This window comes from Chrysemys picta, chromosome 1 (assembly GCF_011386835.1).
Source record: "Chrysemys picta bellii isolate R12L10 chromosome 1, ASM1138683v2, whole genome shotgun sequence".
Taxonomy (NCBI): domain Eukaryota; kingdom Metazoa; phylum Chordata; order Testudines; family Emydidae; genus Chrysemys; species Chrysemys picta.
The window spans coordinates 68,295,254-68,312,803 of NC_088791.1; the positions used below are offsets into that span (position 1 = coordinate 68,295,254).

Below are 17,550 nucleotides of genomic sequence, written 5' to 3' on the forward strand. Positions count from 1 at the left end.
TACTGATGGGCGGGGGGACAGAAAATATGGGACAACTTGCCCGTTTTTAAGAAAAAGTTGGCACACCTGCAGGAGGGCTTAAATATGGGACTGTCACATTAAAAGTGGGATGTCTGGTCACCCTATATTTTAATGCTTCAGCATGGCTACAGCCCCCATTCCAAGGATTGGTACATCACAGCTTCAGAATGAGCTGGCATTGCTTCTGAAGATTATAATGATTTGGAGCCTTCTTTAAGGCATGGCACTTTGGCACCTGGATGGAATTAGTAGTTCAGCACTTACTTTGGGACATGTTACTTCAGCAAATGGTTGTATCACCTCTATTGGTTTGCATCGGTGCATCCTTTGCAGGCAGGTTGCACTAGTTGAGGGGCGGGGGGGGGGGGGGGGAAGGGTGCCGGGTTGCTTTCTAGGGAGCTTAGTACTGAAGTTCTTCTTTTCAATAGAGGTACTATGGGATATTGTCTTCCTTATGGAGTGCTCTCTCCTGGACATTGAGTTTCAGAGATTCCTGTGGGGTCTGTGCATTAGTGCCTCTGACTGTGCTCATGGCCTCCCACTGGATCTGATAGTCTGTTCCTGACTCTAGAAATAGTAAGGGCCTCAATCCTGATGGTTGCTTCTGTGTATTTCATTACCTCTTCCATCCCTCATTGTTCACTTGTTCATGCTGCAGCTGTCATCCAGGAAATGAGGTGGACAGACTTTGGTGTTTTAATCATGCTGACCTGGGATATTGTAGGAAACAGAGGGAGATTAGGATTGCTAAAGCAGCAAATGTTCTGTCTTTGGGGGAGAATGAGTAACTGTGCGTCTCAGACCTGGAATTCTCTTAATGGTGTAGCTCTACTTTACCTCATATTTACATTAGGGTAACGACTCTTCCAATGTCTCCTACTGCTTTTGGCCAGCTGTATCATATGTGTTTTGTATCAGGGGGTAGCCGTGTTAGTCTGTATCCACAAAAACAACAAGGAGTCCGGTAGCACCTTAAAGACTAACAGATTTAACCTGGACCAGTCCACACAAGCGATCCACTTCCTGGACACTACAGTGCAAATAGGTGATGGTCACATAAACACCACCCTATACCAAAACCTGCTGACCCCTATACTTACTTACATGCCTCCAGCTTCCATCCAGGACACGTCACACGATCCATTGTCTACAACCAAACCCTAAGATGCAACCGAATTTGCTCCAATTCCTCAGACAGAGACAAACACCTTCAAGATCTTTATCAAGCATTCTTAAAACTACAATACCCACCTGGGGAAGTGAGGAAACAGATTGACAGAGTGAGATAGGTACCCAGAAATCACCTACTACAGGACAGGCCCAACAAGGAAAATAACAGAACACCGCTGGCCATCACGTACATCCCCCAGCTAAAACCTCTCCAGCACATTATCAATGATCTACAACCTATCCTGGAAAATGATCCCTCACTCTCACAGACCTTGGGAGGCAGGCCAGTCCTTGCTTACAGACAGCCCACCAACCTGAAGCAAATACTCACCAGCAACTACACACCACACCACAGAAACGCTAACCCAGGAACCAATCTCTGTAACAAACCTCGTTGCCTACTCTGTCCCCATATCTACTCTAGCGACACTATCAGAGGACCCGACCACATCAGCCACACCATCAAGGGCTCGTTCACCTGCATGTCTACTAATATTATATATGCCATCATGTGCCAGCAATGCCCCTCTGCCATGTACGTTAGCCAAACCGGACAGTCCCTATGTAAAAGAATAAATGGACACAAATTGGACATCAGGAACGGTAACATACAAAAGCCAGTAGGTGAACACTTCAATCTCCCTGGACATTCTATAACAGATTTAAAAGTAACTATTCTTGAACAAAAAAACTTCAGAAACAGACTTCAAAGAGAAACAGCAGAACTAAAATTCATTTGCAAATTTAACACCATTAATTTGGTCTTGAATAGGGACTGGGAATGGCTGGCTCATTACAAAAGCAACTTTGCCTCTCCTGGAATTGACACCTCCTTATCTATTATTGGGAGTGGACTACATCCACCCTGATCGAATTGGCCCTGTCAACACTGGTTCTCCGCTTGTGAGGTACTCCCTTCTCTTCATGTGTCAGTATATAATGCCTGCATCTGTAACTTTCACTCCATGCCTCTGAAGAAGTGAGGTTTTTTACCCACGAAAGCTTATGCCCAAATAAATCTGTTAGTCTTTAAGGTGCCACTGGACTCCTTGTTGGTTTTGCATATGTGTTTTGTATTTGTAGAGCAGAAATGGTGGGCTGTCATTGTGGATTGAATGTATCCATGTTCCCTGCATAGAGATCACCTGACCTGGTGGTAATCTAGAAATCAGCTCAGTTCACAATCACAATCCAGGGTGCTGAAGTTATTGTGTTCATGTTCAGCTCCCCAGTTTGCCAATTTCTTCTATAGTGCTCAGAAGAAAGTAACATTTCAAGGCAATACTCAGTGCTGGAGGAGAATCTGGAACATTGTTCAGTTGGCCAGGAGACATCACCAGTCTGGTTTTGCAAGCAGTGAATGCTCAGACCAGGCTATGAATGTTGGGTATTAAGGCTGCAACTATATTGGTAATACCTAGGGCATATTTCCATGTTGTCATAGGAAAGTGTATATAAATAAAATAGACATAAAGAAAGTGAGATTCTAATTCTTTTGTATCATATAACTAGCCAGTCGTGTACATGCATAGCATTACAAAACTAGAGACCTAGGCTTGTCCCACTAGGAGCAATAGTGAGTGGGGCAGTGTGAATACAGCTTGTCCAGCCAATACTGAGTTATGCTGTTGTGACTGAGGACATCTGGGATAACAGGCCAGAAAATGCAACTGAATCAATGAACTCTTGGGGTGGAGGGGAGAGAGTAACAAAAATGTTAATATTATTTTGTGTGAAAACAGGAACTACTTTCTACCTTGGGACAGACACCACATATATCTTGGTGAAGAATAATGCTTACGAATAGGAGCCTTTAAATTAAATAGAGAGGAGTTTTTTCTTTTTGTGATTTATGTGAAATGTCAGATTCTGTGTCATTTAGCACAAAACATACCTTATAAAAGACAAATGGGATGATTTTGAATAGAAAGCAAAAATCTGACGTTCTCTCACTGCTTTAAAACATTTGTTTACAGCCACAATAAAAAAAGAAACATCTTTAAAGAGACAAAAGGAAAGGAAATGTCAGATTAGATTTTAAGTTGAACTTTACTACCAGGTCCATTATTTTTTGGAAACAAATATACTGAACATTCTCAGATCTGTGTAAGAGCATTTTTAGATGCTGTACATACTTTCTTTATTTGTGGATATGTTATTGGGTTTTGTGGTGACTAACATTATACCTCCAGTTGTGGACTTCAAAAGATCCATGGCTGAGCAGATACCAAGCCTTTTAGAAACTCTTGGAGTTGCAGCTAGCAAGAGATGTTAAGAGTAACAAGAAGGGTTTCTTCAGGTATGTTAGCAACAAGAAGAAAGTCAAGGAAAGTGTGGGCCCCTTACTGGATGAGGGAGGCACCTAGTGACCAAGGATGTGGAAAAAGCTAATGTACTCAATGCTTTTTTTGCCTCTGTCTTCACAAACAAGGTCAGCTCCCAGACTGCTGCACTGGGCAGCACAATATGGGGAGAAGGTGATCAGCCCTCTGTGGAGAAAGAAGTGGTTCAGGACTATTTAGAAAAACTGGACATGCACAAGTCCATGGGGCCGGATGCGCTGCATCCGAGGGTGCTAACGGAGTTGGCGGATGAGATTGCAGAGCCATTAGCCATTATTTTTGAAAACTCATGGCGATCGGGGGAGGTCCCAGATGACTGGAAAAAGGCTAATGTAGTGCCCATCTTTAAAAAAGGGAAGAAGGAGGATCCAGGGAACTACAGGCCAGTCAGCCTCACCTCAGTCCCTGGAAAAATCATGGAGCAGGTCCTCAAGGAATCAATTATGAAACACTTAGAGGAGAGGAAAGTGATCAGGAACAGTCAGCATGGATTCACCAAGGGGAAGTCGTGCCTGACTAACCTAATTGCCTTCTATGATGAGATAACTGGCTCTGTGGATTAGGGGAAAGCAGTGGATGTGTTATTCCTTGACTTTAGCAAAGCTTTTGATACGGTCTCCCACAGTATTCTTGCCGCCAAGTTAAAGAAGTATAGGCTGGATGAATGGACTGTAAGGTGGATAGAAAGCTGGCTAGATCGTCGGGCTCAATGGGTAGCGATCAATGGCTCCATGTCTAGTTGGCAGCCGGTTTCAAGCGGAGTGCCCCAAGGGTCGGTCGATCAATGGCTCCATGTCTAGTTGGCAGCCGGTTTCAAGCGGAGTGCCCCAAGGGTCGGTCCTGGGGCCGGTTTTGTTTAATATCTTTATTAATGATCTGGAGGATGGTGTGGACTGCACTCTCAGCAATTTTGCAGATGACACTAAACTGGGAGGCGTGGTAGATACACTAGAGGGTAGGGATCAGATACAGAGGGACCTAGACAAATTAGAGGATTGGGCCAAAAAAAAACCTGATGGGGTTCAACAAGGACAAGTGCAGAGTCCTGCACTTAGGACGGAAGAATCCCATGCACTGCTACAGACTAGGGACCAAATGGCTAGGTAGCAGTTCTGCAGAAAAGGACCTAGGGGTCACAGTGGATGAGAAGCTGGATATGAGTCAACAGTGTGCTCTTGTTGCCAAGAAGGCTAACGGCATTTTGGGCTGTATAAGTAGGAGCATTGCCAGCAGATCGAGGAACGTGATCGTTCCCCTTTATTCGACATTGGTGAGGCCTCATCTGGAATACTGTGTCCAGTTTTGGGCCCCACACTACAAGAAGGATGTGGAAAAATTGGAAAGAGTCCAGCGGAGGGCAACAAAAATGATTAGGGGTCTGGAGCACATGACTTATGAGGAGAGGCTGAGGGAACTGGGATTGTTTAGTCTCCAGAAGAGAAGAATGAGGGGGGATTTGATAGCAGCCTTCAACTACCCGAAGGGGGGGTTCTAAAGAGGATGGAGCTCGGCTGTTCTGAGTGGTGGCAGATGACAGAACAAGGAGCAATGGTCTCAAATTGCAGTGGGGGAGGTCCAGGTTGGATATTAGGAAACACTATTTCACTAGGAGGGTGGTGAAGCACTGGAATGCGTTACCTAGGGAGGTGGTGGAGTCTCCTTCTTTGGAGGTTTTTAAGGCCCGGCTTGACAAAGCCCTGGCTGGGATGATTTAGTTGGGAATTGGTCCTCCTTTGAGCAGGTGGTTGGACTAGGTGACCTCTTGAGGTCCCTTCCAACCCTGATATTCTATGATTCTATGATTCTATGAAACAGGCTAGATTCTCTGCTTTGGCTAAACTGTGTTTAGTGCAAAACTGAAGAAGGGTGCAAAAGTGAATTTAAGCCCCTAATCCTGAAGCCAACCCAGTGCCAGTACACTTCCCATCACAAAACAGAGCAGCCTGAAGCTATTTCAGCAGCTGAGGATCATCTAGGGTGCAGGGACCTCCTGTGCTGCAGTGGAGACAGGAGGTGCTGTAGGAGCTGTGATGGCAGTTCTATACTGCCTGAAGATTTCCTAGGGATGGGGGGTAAGGGGTGATCCTCAAATGGCCAGTTAAGATAGGTTTATGCCACTAGTAGCACAAAGCAGGCCGTGAATCTGGCCCATTATGTTTTATGGTCTAAATTTCAATATGGGATCTCAGGGGTGTGTGTGTGTGTGTGTTCAATCACTTTTGTGCCCAGCAAGAGGATCCAAACAGAAACAGGACAATTTCACAACCATATTTTTCAACCCCAAATAACAAAACACAGAGCTCGAGAGCTTAATCCAAGAGAGCTGAGACTTTATTTATTTATCTATTTATTTATTTGTAGTGCCGGGTTCACTCCATTTGGGCAGAATTGGTGAAAATTGTATCAGTGGGTGGGCTTGATTTTCTTTTCTTTTGGGCAGTTAGGTCTTTGCTGCCCTCTTGGCCGAGTTACACAATGCTCAGACGCTTACTGACAACTTGATAGCGATTGGTGAAATTAAGAGGCAAGTGGGGCTAATCTACACTTAGATTGTAAGCTCTTTGGAGCGGGGGACATCTTTTCTCTGTTTGTACAGCGCCTAGCACAATGGGGACCTGGTCCATGATGGGGACTCCGAGGTGCAATGGTAATATAATGAATAACTTAATCTATTTATTTGTAAAAGCAAATGCATTCATCTATATAGAGTTGTATACATTTGAGTGTGTTGGTACTGCAATAGAAATATTTAATTGTAAGAATATTAATGGCACATGTACGTTTGAGGGGCAGTAACCGTGTATAGAATGGCTTGTATCAAACTGTTCTCAGTGATAATATATTAGCTAATGCTATTTGTATATGTGTAACATTCTCTTCTCCTTCTGATTCCTGTCAGAGATACGTGCCATGAACTCCTGGGGCATGTGCCTCTACTTGCCGATCCCAAGTTTGCACAGTTTTCACAAGAAATAGGACTGGCCTCACTGGGAGCATCTGATGAAGAAGTTCAGAAACTAGCTACTGTGAGTCAACCGCTGCATCTTTTCCCTGACTTATGTTTCTCTTTGGTTACTAAAGTGAAGAGTTGTCTAATGGCTTCTAAAATGTATTCTTCAGATTTCAGATGACGACTGTGCTATTACAATTACAAGGCCTTATATGGCTCCTATTGAAGTCATTGATATTTTTCCATTGTCTTTAATAGGAGCGGGAACAAGCACATGGTCACTGGATGCTTTGTAACACTCTGATATTTCTCTATTGTACCACCTAAGCTCAAGGTTTAGTTAACATTGATTATTCCTGTTTCAGGTTCTGGAAACAAAGCAACTAAGACATTTTTAGGGAAAATGTGCGTGTGTGTATGTGCGTGCAGCTCCAACTTCTCCTAACTGGGAGCTGTGTGTGTATATAGGGGAGCTGATGTGGCCCTTAGTGGTATCACTGTCTGTCTCCCTCTTTCTGATCTGTTTTGAAGGTGTGCAATATAATATAGTATATGATGGACTAATGAATTTAGAATGAATGTACTTTGCTGATACTCCCCCTAGGGCACGTCTAATAACAAGATGCTTTGATCCATTTTATAGTTTGGTTTTAATTTATTGTACCCTTCATTTTTTATCCCTGTAAAACAAATACTATAAATAATTTTGTAAAACATATTCTTCAGATAACTCAACAAACATGAATATTTTCAATATCTAAAAATTTCATATGCAGATGAACCTAAAAGAGAACTTTAAATAGGCAGAAGGTAAATGCACAAGTTAGAATTTAGCCAGGCAACTGGAAATAACACCCTCATTCCTGTGAAATATGTAATGAGATTTTAATGGCCACAAAAGATCAGGACCTTGGCTTTAATCCTCTGTGAAAGATGACACATGAGAGGGAAGAGAGCCTAGTGAATCACCAGTACCATTTAGCAATCATTGCCTCTTTAGAAGCTGTCAGTCCTTCAACGTTTATGGAGAGAACAGAAAGCACTAGTCTCAAGGAGGACTCTTGGTGTCCAGGCTTGGATGCAAGTTCTCGTCATTGACGTCTTCCTTTGTTTTGTAGCATCACAGTAATAAGAAATGGGAAAGTGGTAGTACGATATAACACCAATATTGAATCGACTGAAGTCACAACAAAGTTTTCTTGCCATCATTAAACCCCTAAGATTGTCACCAAGGGCTCAGTTATGGCAAACAAAAATAAAGAACGAACCTGCAGCTGATGTGCTCTGTCTTCCACCAGTTGAGTGCATATCACCCAGTGCAGATCACTCCTGGATTATATGGTGTTGCCTTAATTGACTCCACACTAGAGTTGGTCAGTCTAGAGACTTGCTCATCAAGTGGGGATACATCACTGGCCCCAATACCTAATACTATGGCAGAGAGCCTCAAAATATGAACCATTTCCTCTGATACCAGCTGCTTGAGCATGAACGCTCTTCCAGTGACCTGCCATAGTGCCATGATTGAGTAGTTGCATCTGTACGGGAGTGGTGGGAAACAGTATGAGGACACGACAACAAGAAAACCAATACCACACTCTTTCTGCAGCTCCTAAAATTTGCCTTGTCATCTCCCATACAGGGAAAAATCTTTCACATACACATTAATAATGTGTAGGATCAGGATGTGGGAGTCTACATGAGGGCAGGTGGAAAGAATAGGGCCTTCTACCACTTCTCAGCTGTCAGCATGGGGAGGCAAAGGGAACAGCTTTAATTCTATCCATTAAATCACATCCAAGTTGCTATTGATTGACTTTTACAACAACATTTCCATCCTCGGTTAAACATATGAAAACAAAGTGAGCTGCAGAATATCAACCAAAGATCTAAGACAGAAAACAGCTAGGCAGCTTCAAAGTAAATACTGAAACAGATGAACTGACCTAGAGCATGCATACTAATGTGCCTGCAGTAACAGGCTGAATGAAGCAAGTAACCCCTTATCATGACCTTTTTCAAAAGATAATGAGATTAACAGCTGAGACATCACTGAGAAGGAGAATGGCTTTAGGAAGAGAGGAAAAAACTCAGGAATTCAGACCAGAAATGGGGAAGTTTACTACAGGTGATTTTCTAATAGGTATTTCCATGAACTTAAAGTGAGGTTCTGTTCTGAAAAGCAACTGTGTAAAAATGGCACTTTCTTACTCAGCAGATCATTCTGTGTGTATTACAGGAAAAAATAAGTTTATTGATTTTTTTTTTTTTACTCCCATTCGTCCTGAAGCGCTAACACAGCTGAGAGAATGTGAGTGGGATTCTATTCCTTGTACATCAACAGAATTGTTCACTAAGTTCCAGTTAGTTACTCACCCGTCCATGCCCATTAAAGGCAGTGACACTGCACTGGTGTGACTGAGAGCATATTTTAAAGACTGATATTTTATAGGTGTCAGTGTAAAAATGGTTTCTCTGTTGAACCTCTATTAATGGTGGTGCTGCATGAGAAGGCAAGAACTCAGCTTAACTCTCAGGTAGGGTGACCAGATGTCCTGATTTTATAGGGACAGTCCCGATTTTTGGTTTTTTTTTTTTCTTATATAGGCTCCTATTACCCCCCGCCCTCGTTCCGATTTTTCACATTTGCTGTCTGGTCATCCTACTCTCAGCTGGTATATGAAGCTCTGGCTGCTAGAAAAAGCCTCTTTATTTGTAAGCTGAGCATATTTGTGTTATGAATCCTTGAGAGAAAATAAATATCAAAAGAGGCCCACAAGGTCATTTTTACAGTCATTTTTCAGAGTGGATTTTCTCCTTTAAGAAGTTCTGGGGAGGGAGGAAACCAATAAATTTTCCACAAAGAGAGAAGCAGTGTAGAAAGCAAGTTGCTAACACATAAAGCACCGTAAAAATACAAACCACTAAAACAGACTATTTTACTGCTTGGAGCACTATGGCTTCATGTTTCTAATTTGCTGACCTAATTTTACATTTTTATATATATATATATATATATATATTTATTACACACACACACACACACACACACACACACACACACACACAATATTTTGGATGGAAAGTGTTAACTGTTAGTACTCCAAGCAAGCATAGTACATACAGATATTGCCACCCCTTTTCCCTAGATTTGTCAACAAATCTGTCTAGTTAAGGGCATGGCCATTAGAGACTAAGTGACACCATTAAACTCTTTCCTGTTGTCTTGTACTTGAAATTGCATTTAAACCTTGAAGTCTCCAGAGATGAAAATCTGTCCCCTTTCCCTCTTCCTCTGTAATATTTATTTTGACATTTTTATAGTAGAGCATAGTGGAAACCGAGCAATTTATCCTGTTTTTGCTGGTCTGTGTGCAGAAAACTTCTGCAATGAATTGCTTCTGAAACTGGAGGAATTTAATATGATGAGGTTTCATAAATTAATTTCAAGCTTGTTGTTATAAATGTAAATGATTTACTCTCCACTGAATAATAAATGAGGCCAGTGATGTAGTCAGTCTTTTTAAAGCAGAGTACATTATTTGTCTATATGTGTGTGTTAGATACATGTATATACAAAATACTGCACGTATGCATATTAAAAATGACCATTCAGAAATCTCTTAGTAAGGATAGACTAAGTGGTCCATTGGGTTAGTCCATTTGCTTTTCCTCATTGAAGATCTACATTATTTGAATTTGTTGGCTTCATCCTAGCTCTTTTGTCCAGACTGAAGAGCAGACACCTAATTCAGGACAATTGCCCACTGTATCAGCTAAGGCGATAACCAGAACAAGAAAAACGGAGCTGTTGCAGATAAGGACTGGGTTGCCTTGTAACTGCTCTTTCAGTAGGCTTGCATAGTGTCTGCCGGAAGTATGTCTGCCTATAGGCAGAGCTGGCACATTACCTCAATTTTGGAGGATCCTCATTCACTTTGAGTTGTAAGAGAAGGTTAAAAGCTAGGCAGCTGTCTTTCATTATGAAACAGTTAATTCAATGAACTAAAATTCCCATAGGCCTGTGGAACTGCTGTAGCCTTCAAAAAACTCCACTGATCAATGAAAGCAAGCTACTCTTAACATGTATTGCCAGGGATGAGCACAGTAAAAATGTACAACACAATGAATAAGTAAAGTTGTTTCTTATAGAGATCTTGCTTCCAAGAACACCTATAAATAGGGAAACTAGGAGTTGCAAGAAGAGTTTGAAGTAAATATGACTGAAACTCTACTCCTCTGCCAAACAAAATTTGACAGGTTCAGATGAGAAACCCATAATGAGCCAACTTGATAAAGAGAGAGTGTGATTCTAGATATTTGGACAAAAGGAAAGGCCCAAGCACCTCCAATGATAAAAACTTATTAGGACAGTAGAGAGGAAACTGCCACACATGATGGGACACACTGCATAGGACATTGTCATACTACACCGCATGAGGCTGAAAATTCTAAGCATGATCCACAATGCCTGTCTGATTGAGAAGTACAAGAACACACCTGAGCTATTCTGTTCTGGCCAGGCATAAATGCTTCCAACTGGATTTATTTGGAAATGTATCCAAATGCAAAATCTGCAATAGATGCAAGAAATGGAATACAAAAGAACTCCTGAAACCACATGAGATTCCCAGTCACTCCAAGGGTGGCATAGATCTCTTTGAATTAAAAGAGAAAGATAACCTCTTATTAGTGGGTTACTCTTGTTTTCTAAAGTGAGCTGTTGCACAGCACATCGAGTAGCAATCTAATAGCACATTGCAATTTGCAGTTTTCTCATTTTGGGATTCCAGTTGAGTTGTTAATATTCGTAGGTGGCTCATTTCAGCAAGCCTCTCAGCTAAATCAGTTGCAGCACATCATGTAAAGTCCTTCCTAAAGTGTGCACAGGCAAATAAACTAGTAGAAAAGAACTAGTCTAAATGAAAAAGACCTGGTGGAGTCAAGGAATCAATGTTGCATTATTAGAATATTTCTACAATCCTTACAATGCTTTATCAAGGATGCTAGTTCAGAGATGCATGGGCAGAGAAACAAATGCTTAGTGGCAATATCTAACAAGCTTTGTGAGTCAAAAGCAATTAATCCTGAGGCAGTTATTTAAGAAAATCATACCAAGACACTAGAAAAAATACTATAGCAAGAACACCAAAGGTACTCTCATTGCAAGTGGTAGAGAATGTTACACTTCAAAGAAAATTTTGGGAAGCCCAGCCTGCTAAATTCCTCATTCTGGACAGGAGCAGGGTACAGTGTTGGGCTTTGATTAGGAAGTATCGAGCATTTAGAATTAGGAAAAGAAAGGAGAGTGAGAGATACAAAGGCTAAGACTGCAAACAAGAGAGTGAGCTACTGTAAACAAACCAATTCCAAAGTGGTTTGGGTTTTGATCACGAATGGTGTTGAGGGTTCAAGCCAGATTTTATTTTATTTGACTCGTACCGAGTTTAGAAGTGGGGTATCCCATAATCTCAAAAAGCCAAATCCTGCTCTCTCCAGAGGGCCCCCGGTGCAGTGGAACTGGCATGATTCTGCTGGAGAGGGAAGAAATAGCTTCTGGATACTATGCAGGAGGCAAGCCTGGTGGATCAATTGCTGTGTGGCTCTGTCAGTAACCGATCCCTGTGGAATGGGTTCCTGTAGCTTCAGGGCAGCAGTAGGGACTTCAGAGCAGCTCTTCTGCTGCTCTGTGGTAGAGACAGAGAAATTATTCAACATGTGGTGAAATCACCCGTGCCAAGCCTTGCAACTGTGGTGGAGAATTGGGCCATTGCTGCTGCTGTTTTTATTATTTATAGGGTGCAGAGTAAATGTGTTTTGCAAAACACTTAAAAAGACAAGGTTCCTGCTTAGGTAGTTTATAAACTAAGTAGGTCAGTCCTAGCAGGACATGCTTTGCACGTGGAAATAAAGCATTTATGCTTTCTAAAATATCATTCAAAAGTAAGAGAAGGAATAGAAGATTATTTATTGTTTTGAAGGTAAGCAGTAAAGATTTCTGTGAAGTGCTTAAGCAATTGTTCAGACTGATAGCCTAATGGTTGAATGGGCCTCCAGTTTTCAGGCACAATTCTGCACCCACAAATAATTACAGATTTTATAGATTGATTATGTGCATGAAATCATTTATACGTTTAGCTCCTTAGGCCCCAGGCCTGCAATCAGATTCATGTAGGTGTTGCAGGGATCCAACTGTAAGATGAAGGCATTGATTTGGCGTTGTAATCAGGTAGGTAGATGTATAAGAGGACTACTTGAAAATTAGTTACGGGTCACAGTTTGGGGTGTCATTGTAGATATAAAATTGCTCCTGCAAAAATGAGATGCTGTTTATGAAAATCAGGCCCTAAATAGTTAAAAATGCAGAAAAAACTTTAGAAGGCTACACAGAAACTTAGTAGTGTATTCTAATAATAGTCTACACATCAAAATTTGTCCGAAATAAAATTTGTCAAATAATAAAAATTGTCCAGTGGATTATTGAACTGCAAGTACAAATTTACAATCTCAAAAGTAATATATTTTGACATTACAAGATAATAAGAGAATGGTGTGGATTTGACAAAACATTTAAATGTTATGGCTACTTATTTTCAGGAGAAACATTCTTATAATTAAGAAAGTACAGATTTTGCAATCACAGTCCTTGCTGGCAGTTCAGTAGCTAATACAGTGACTTTGTGCTCTTCCAGAGTGTTAATAAAAAAAAGATACTCTTAACAAAATAGCTCTGTGAGAATTTGTAGAATTTAGGTGTGCACATAAATAATGAACATCTGCCGCTTCAGCATTGGTGTTAGCTGGCGTAGATTGAAGTTCAGATTAGGTAAGAGGGGGCTAATATATTTTGATAGAGTATTTTTTGTTTTGTTTTGTTTGCTTATTTTCTTTTTAGGTGTAACGAGCAGGAATCATGCTAGCAAAGAAGCATGAAGGGTGTCTTTTGTAAACTCCATAGAATTCTGTAGAAAAAAGGGCACACAGCAAGAGCCACCAGTGAGCAGCAATTGCACAAGTGTCTATAGAAATTCCAGGCTCTAAATACAAAAATCACATAAGTTAGAGGGTTAGTGGCTTCCATAAAGAAAAAATTGTTTAACTGTTTTATTAATTGAAGGGTTCTAAACCTGTTGCTGTTTCTAAAATTATATATATATATATATTTATTGACTGCAAGGTTGAAATGAAGATCCTACCACGGCAGAGATTTAAAAAACTCAACTATGTTGAGTTAAATTCTCTCCTAGTAGTTCTGTGAGCCGCAAATATCCATGGGATTGAAGTTAGTGGGAACCACAAGAGAATATCAGAGTGGAATTTGACCCCTTACAGTTAAAAATTGCACTTGCGCCTGATCTCTTCCATGCCTCTGCCTTATTATTATTATTAGTAGTAGTATAGTAGCACTTAGAGGCTCCAACAGAAATTGGGACCCCATCGTGCCAGGCACTGTATAAACACATAGTAATAGACAGTCCTTGTCTTGAACAGTCTAGATAGTAAAGTGTGGGAAGGGAAATGGGCACAGAGAAGGTTGAGGTCACACAGAAAGTCAATGGCAGAGCCAGGATTAGAACCCAGGTGCCCTGGATCCCAGCCCAGTGTTCCGAACACTAGACCAGGAGGCCCCTTCTTGCACAGTTTTAGAAAGGGAGATTTTTGCTGGGTAGACTTTGTATAATTAGACCAGCAAAGGCTCATCAAATACAGGGGACATATACTCCACATCTTACACATGTATCAGGCCAACAATGTAAAAAGAGAAAATGCCAGCAATGAGATTACCTGTCCAGGGAAACGGTAGCTAACTCTCATTAGTGGAAGGCCTGAACAAAGCAAAGCTCATTTTACCACGTTATCTGACTGTGGTCAGTTTCAGGGTCAGATGGATTTCTGGCAGGAGTGATTTTCAGAGGTGGAACCCCTCCCCCTGTCTTCCTGAGCTCACCCTTGGGACTGACTTCTGAGAGTTTCTGCAAAGTTCATGTGCCATGCCATGGAGTAGTAGGTTTTTGAGTAAACTATATCCATTAAAGCAAGCAGCATGATACTGTTATACACCACAGTGAATTCCTTGAGTTTGACCCCGAAGTGAACAGGCAACCAGTGCAGAATGCTGACCTCACCTATTCTAGTTAGGGTGCATTGCATTGGCTGTAGCTTCCTTCTCTATGGAGAATGTATTACAGTCATCTGGTGTTGAGCTAACAGAGGCACAACTGGCCTGTATCTAAAAGAAAGGCTCTCTATTGGCTAATCTATGACTATCATCCAGTCAAAACAACTCTCTTGTAGTCCAGGAGCAAAGAGGATTCTAGTAAGAATTTAAGATATGAAACAATTGATAGACCCTCAACTGAGGGAATGAGTATTGGGCTGGCTAGTTCTTCTTTACAACACTCCCCCCCATCAACAAGAATCACTTCTGAATTTTTCAGCCTCTGCTAGATTTCATCTAGATTCTTATGCCTGTCAGCTGCTGGGAGAGCGGAGAAATATTTCCACTTGGGCCTGATGATGAGGAGGATGTTTAACTCCCCTTGTCCTTCACATACATGTTGAGAGGGAGAGAGAGCGAGAGCTCTGTGAATATGTAATACATGTTCACACTGCTACTTTTTAAAATTTTGCACTTAGTCACAACATTGTGCATGTTCAAATCAGTACCGTGGACGTCTAAATCACTAAGACTTTATTTGTGTAACATATACTACAGTACATTTACCAGTACATTAAAAATTACTATCAGTTGAATCTATAGATGTCAAAGTAAGTGAGCAAAGTACATTTTGTGATGCAGCATACTTGCTTCTTTATTGTGTTTGTATACTTACTTGCTAAATCTGCAAGATTCAGTTACTCACAACGGTCGTTAGCCAGAGTCATTAGTGCAAATAATTGAGGTCTTCCTGCAGCAGTGTGTAGGTATAAGGCAAAGTTGGAGATTAGGGAGATAGCAGCTCAGACTCCCTTTACTGTTAACACTGCAACATTTATTAACCATGTCAACAACAGATCCGAGCCTACTTTTTCTATGCTTGTGTATATATACTATTAAAAAGATTGCCTAAATGAAAGATATGCCTCTCAATGTTCTACTCCAGCCAATCAGGAGGAAATCTATGCCTCCCCTGGGAAATAAAACCCTTTCATACATACTACTGCTACCTGGGCCTGCTCTACTCATCCACAGAGCAGCACCAAGAATTTCTGTTCCAACTTTTTCTAAGATATGGACTGAGTCAATAACGGGTAAAGGAAAGGTCTGCAAACCACACGTTAGCCTCGTTAACGTCTGGAATCTTTCAGTAAGTAATTGCTCCCAAAAGGAATAATCATAGTTGTGTCCACTAAAATTAGCACAAATGTCATCTTTTTGCGGAAAGATTCTGAAAATCCATGTTTCTACACAGCTGTGTAAATAGGAGTTTTATCTTATTGCTGAAAGGAAAAAGTGCTCATTTTAGTATTCACAATTGTGCATTTGTTTAACCATTGTCTAGTCAGATTGGGCACACCAAAATGTACCAAGCTGATTCTGTCACCCAGTATGTTGCTGGACATCGTCTTTGCATATGTAGATAAAATAAAGAAGTTTGACAAAATATGTTGATATCTGTAAGGAGCTGACTGTGCCTGATACTTAACTACTTAGTGCTTTTGAACTGGTTCTAATGTTTGTTGTCATCTTAGTATCAAATGGCACCAAAGTGTGGGATGAAATGTGCTCTTCCAGATTGTTAGTTGAGATCTTTTTAGGTGATCTACCATACATAGCAGGTCCAATTCTGCCCCCATATAAATGAATGGGCGTTTTGCCAGTCACTTCAATGGGTTTGGATCTCTGCGCCAAATTCTGTTTTCACGTCCAAGTGTGCAGCCCCATAGCAGTCAGTGTGATTCCATACATGTATATGGGGATGGAATTTGACCCTGCATATTAACTTTAATCCATTGCTTACCAAAAAGCATTGTAGGCATGTGGGTTTCTCCAATGAATGAACTGAATATAGAGAAGTGGTGGCATAGTGCAAATCTTTCTCTCTTTTTCTAGCCAATGCATGATTTACCCTCCTTCACTTCTTTCTCTCTTCCATTGTTCTTATCCACCCACCAACTCTTTCCTTCCTTGCTGCTTGACTCTGCTGTTATTAGTCAGCTTCAGTTAGTACTAATTCAGCAGAGTCTGTGAGAGGAAAAGCAAACTTCTATGAATATCTGGGACAAGAGAAATCCATTACACCACTAATTAAATTGATGCAACCAGCAGGTCTTCACACACTGCTCTGTAGGCATAACTGGCTGTAATGCATCCTTGTGGCATCCAGTAAGATTGTATTCAGTAATAACTCTATATCATTATGTTTTTTAACTAATTAGCCATTTTGAATTTCTCACTTTTTAATATTTTCCTACACTTAAACTTTCAACTTTGGGGGTTTGCAGTTTATGAACAATTTGTTATACTTCTGCAGTTAATTTGGGCAAATTACAGGACAGATCTTATCTACCTGTCTGTGTCTGATGATTAGGGATGACTTCAGTGAGATTTTCATTTGGGTAGCTTACTATGCCTCTGTTACTAGATCCTAGGTACTGTATGTTGTTCAGGCCGTTTTGGCAACACAGTGAATTGTTGTGATCTTTGGAATGGCAAGCACTTCCTCAGTATAACTTTCTTCCACTTTGTTGAGTATATTCAGATCATCTATAATACGTTTACAAACTTCTGGCAGGAAACTCAATGGTGACTCACCCAGCTAATCTGTATTTATGACAGATTTTTCTTATATGCCCTTACCGCTGAAACTCATGCTGAGAGATGCTCAATGTACATTTTTTTTTTTTAGGGGCTGTGAAAAACATTTCTTGTTTGGGTATATTTTTTAGCAACATAATTAATAGACACTTAAAATTCCCCAAGTTACTATTCTCCCTTGGTCTGTTCTTCAGCTAGAAACTGATACCTTTGCACTGATGTCTTCCATTTTTTTCTCTCAAAGCAGGCTAGACACATTCATCAAGAGCCACAGAAGGTCTCTGGGGTCCACATATGTTCACAGAAAA

At 40.9% G+C, this 17,550-nt stretch overlaps 1 protein-coding gene across 1 annotated transcript in view; it reads left to right on the plus strand.

The window, feature by feature from the left end:
- TPH2 (tryptophan hydroxylase 2) overlaps positions 1-17,550 on the plus strand; it is a 76,147-nt gene that overhangs the window by 34,447 nt on the left and 24,150 nt on the right. Inside the window, exon 8 of the mRNA XM_005305100.5 lies at positions 6,433-6,559. Coding sequence (XP_005305157.4) covers positions 6,433-6,559 — 127 coding nt within the window. The remainder of the gene's footprint in view (positions 1-6,432; positions 6,560-17,550) is intronic.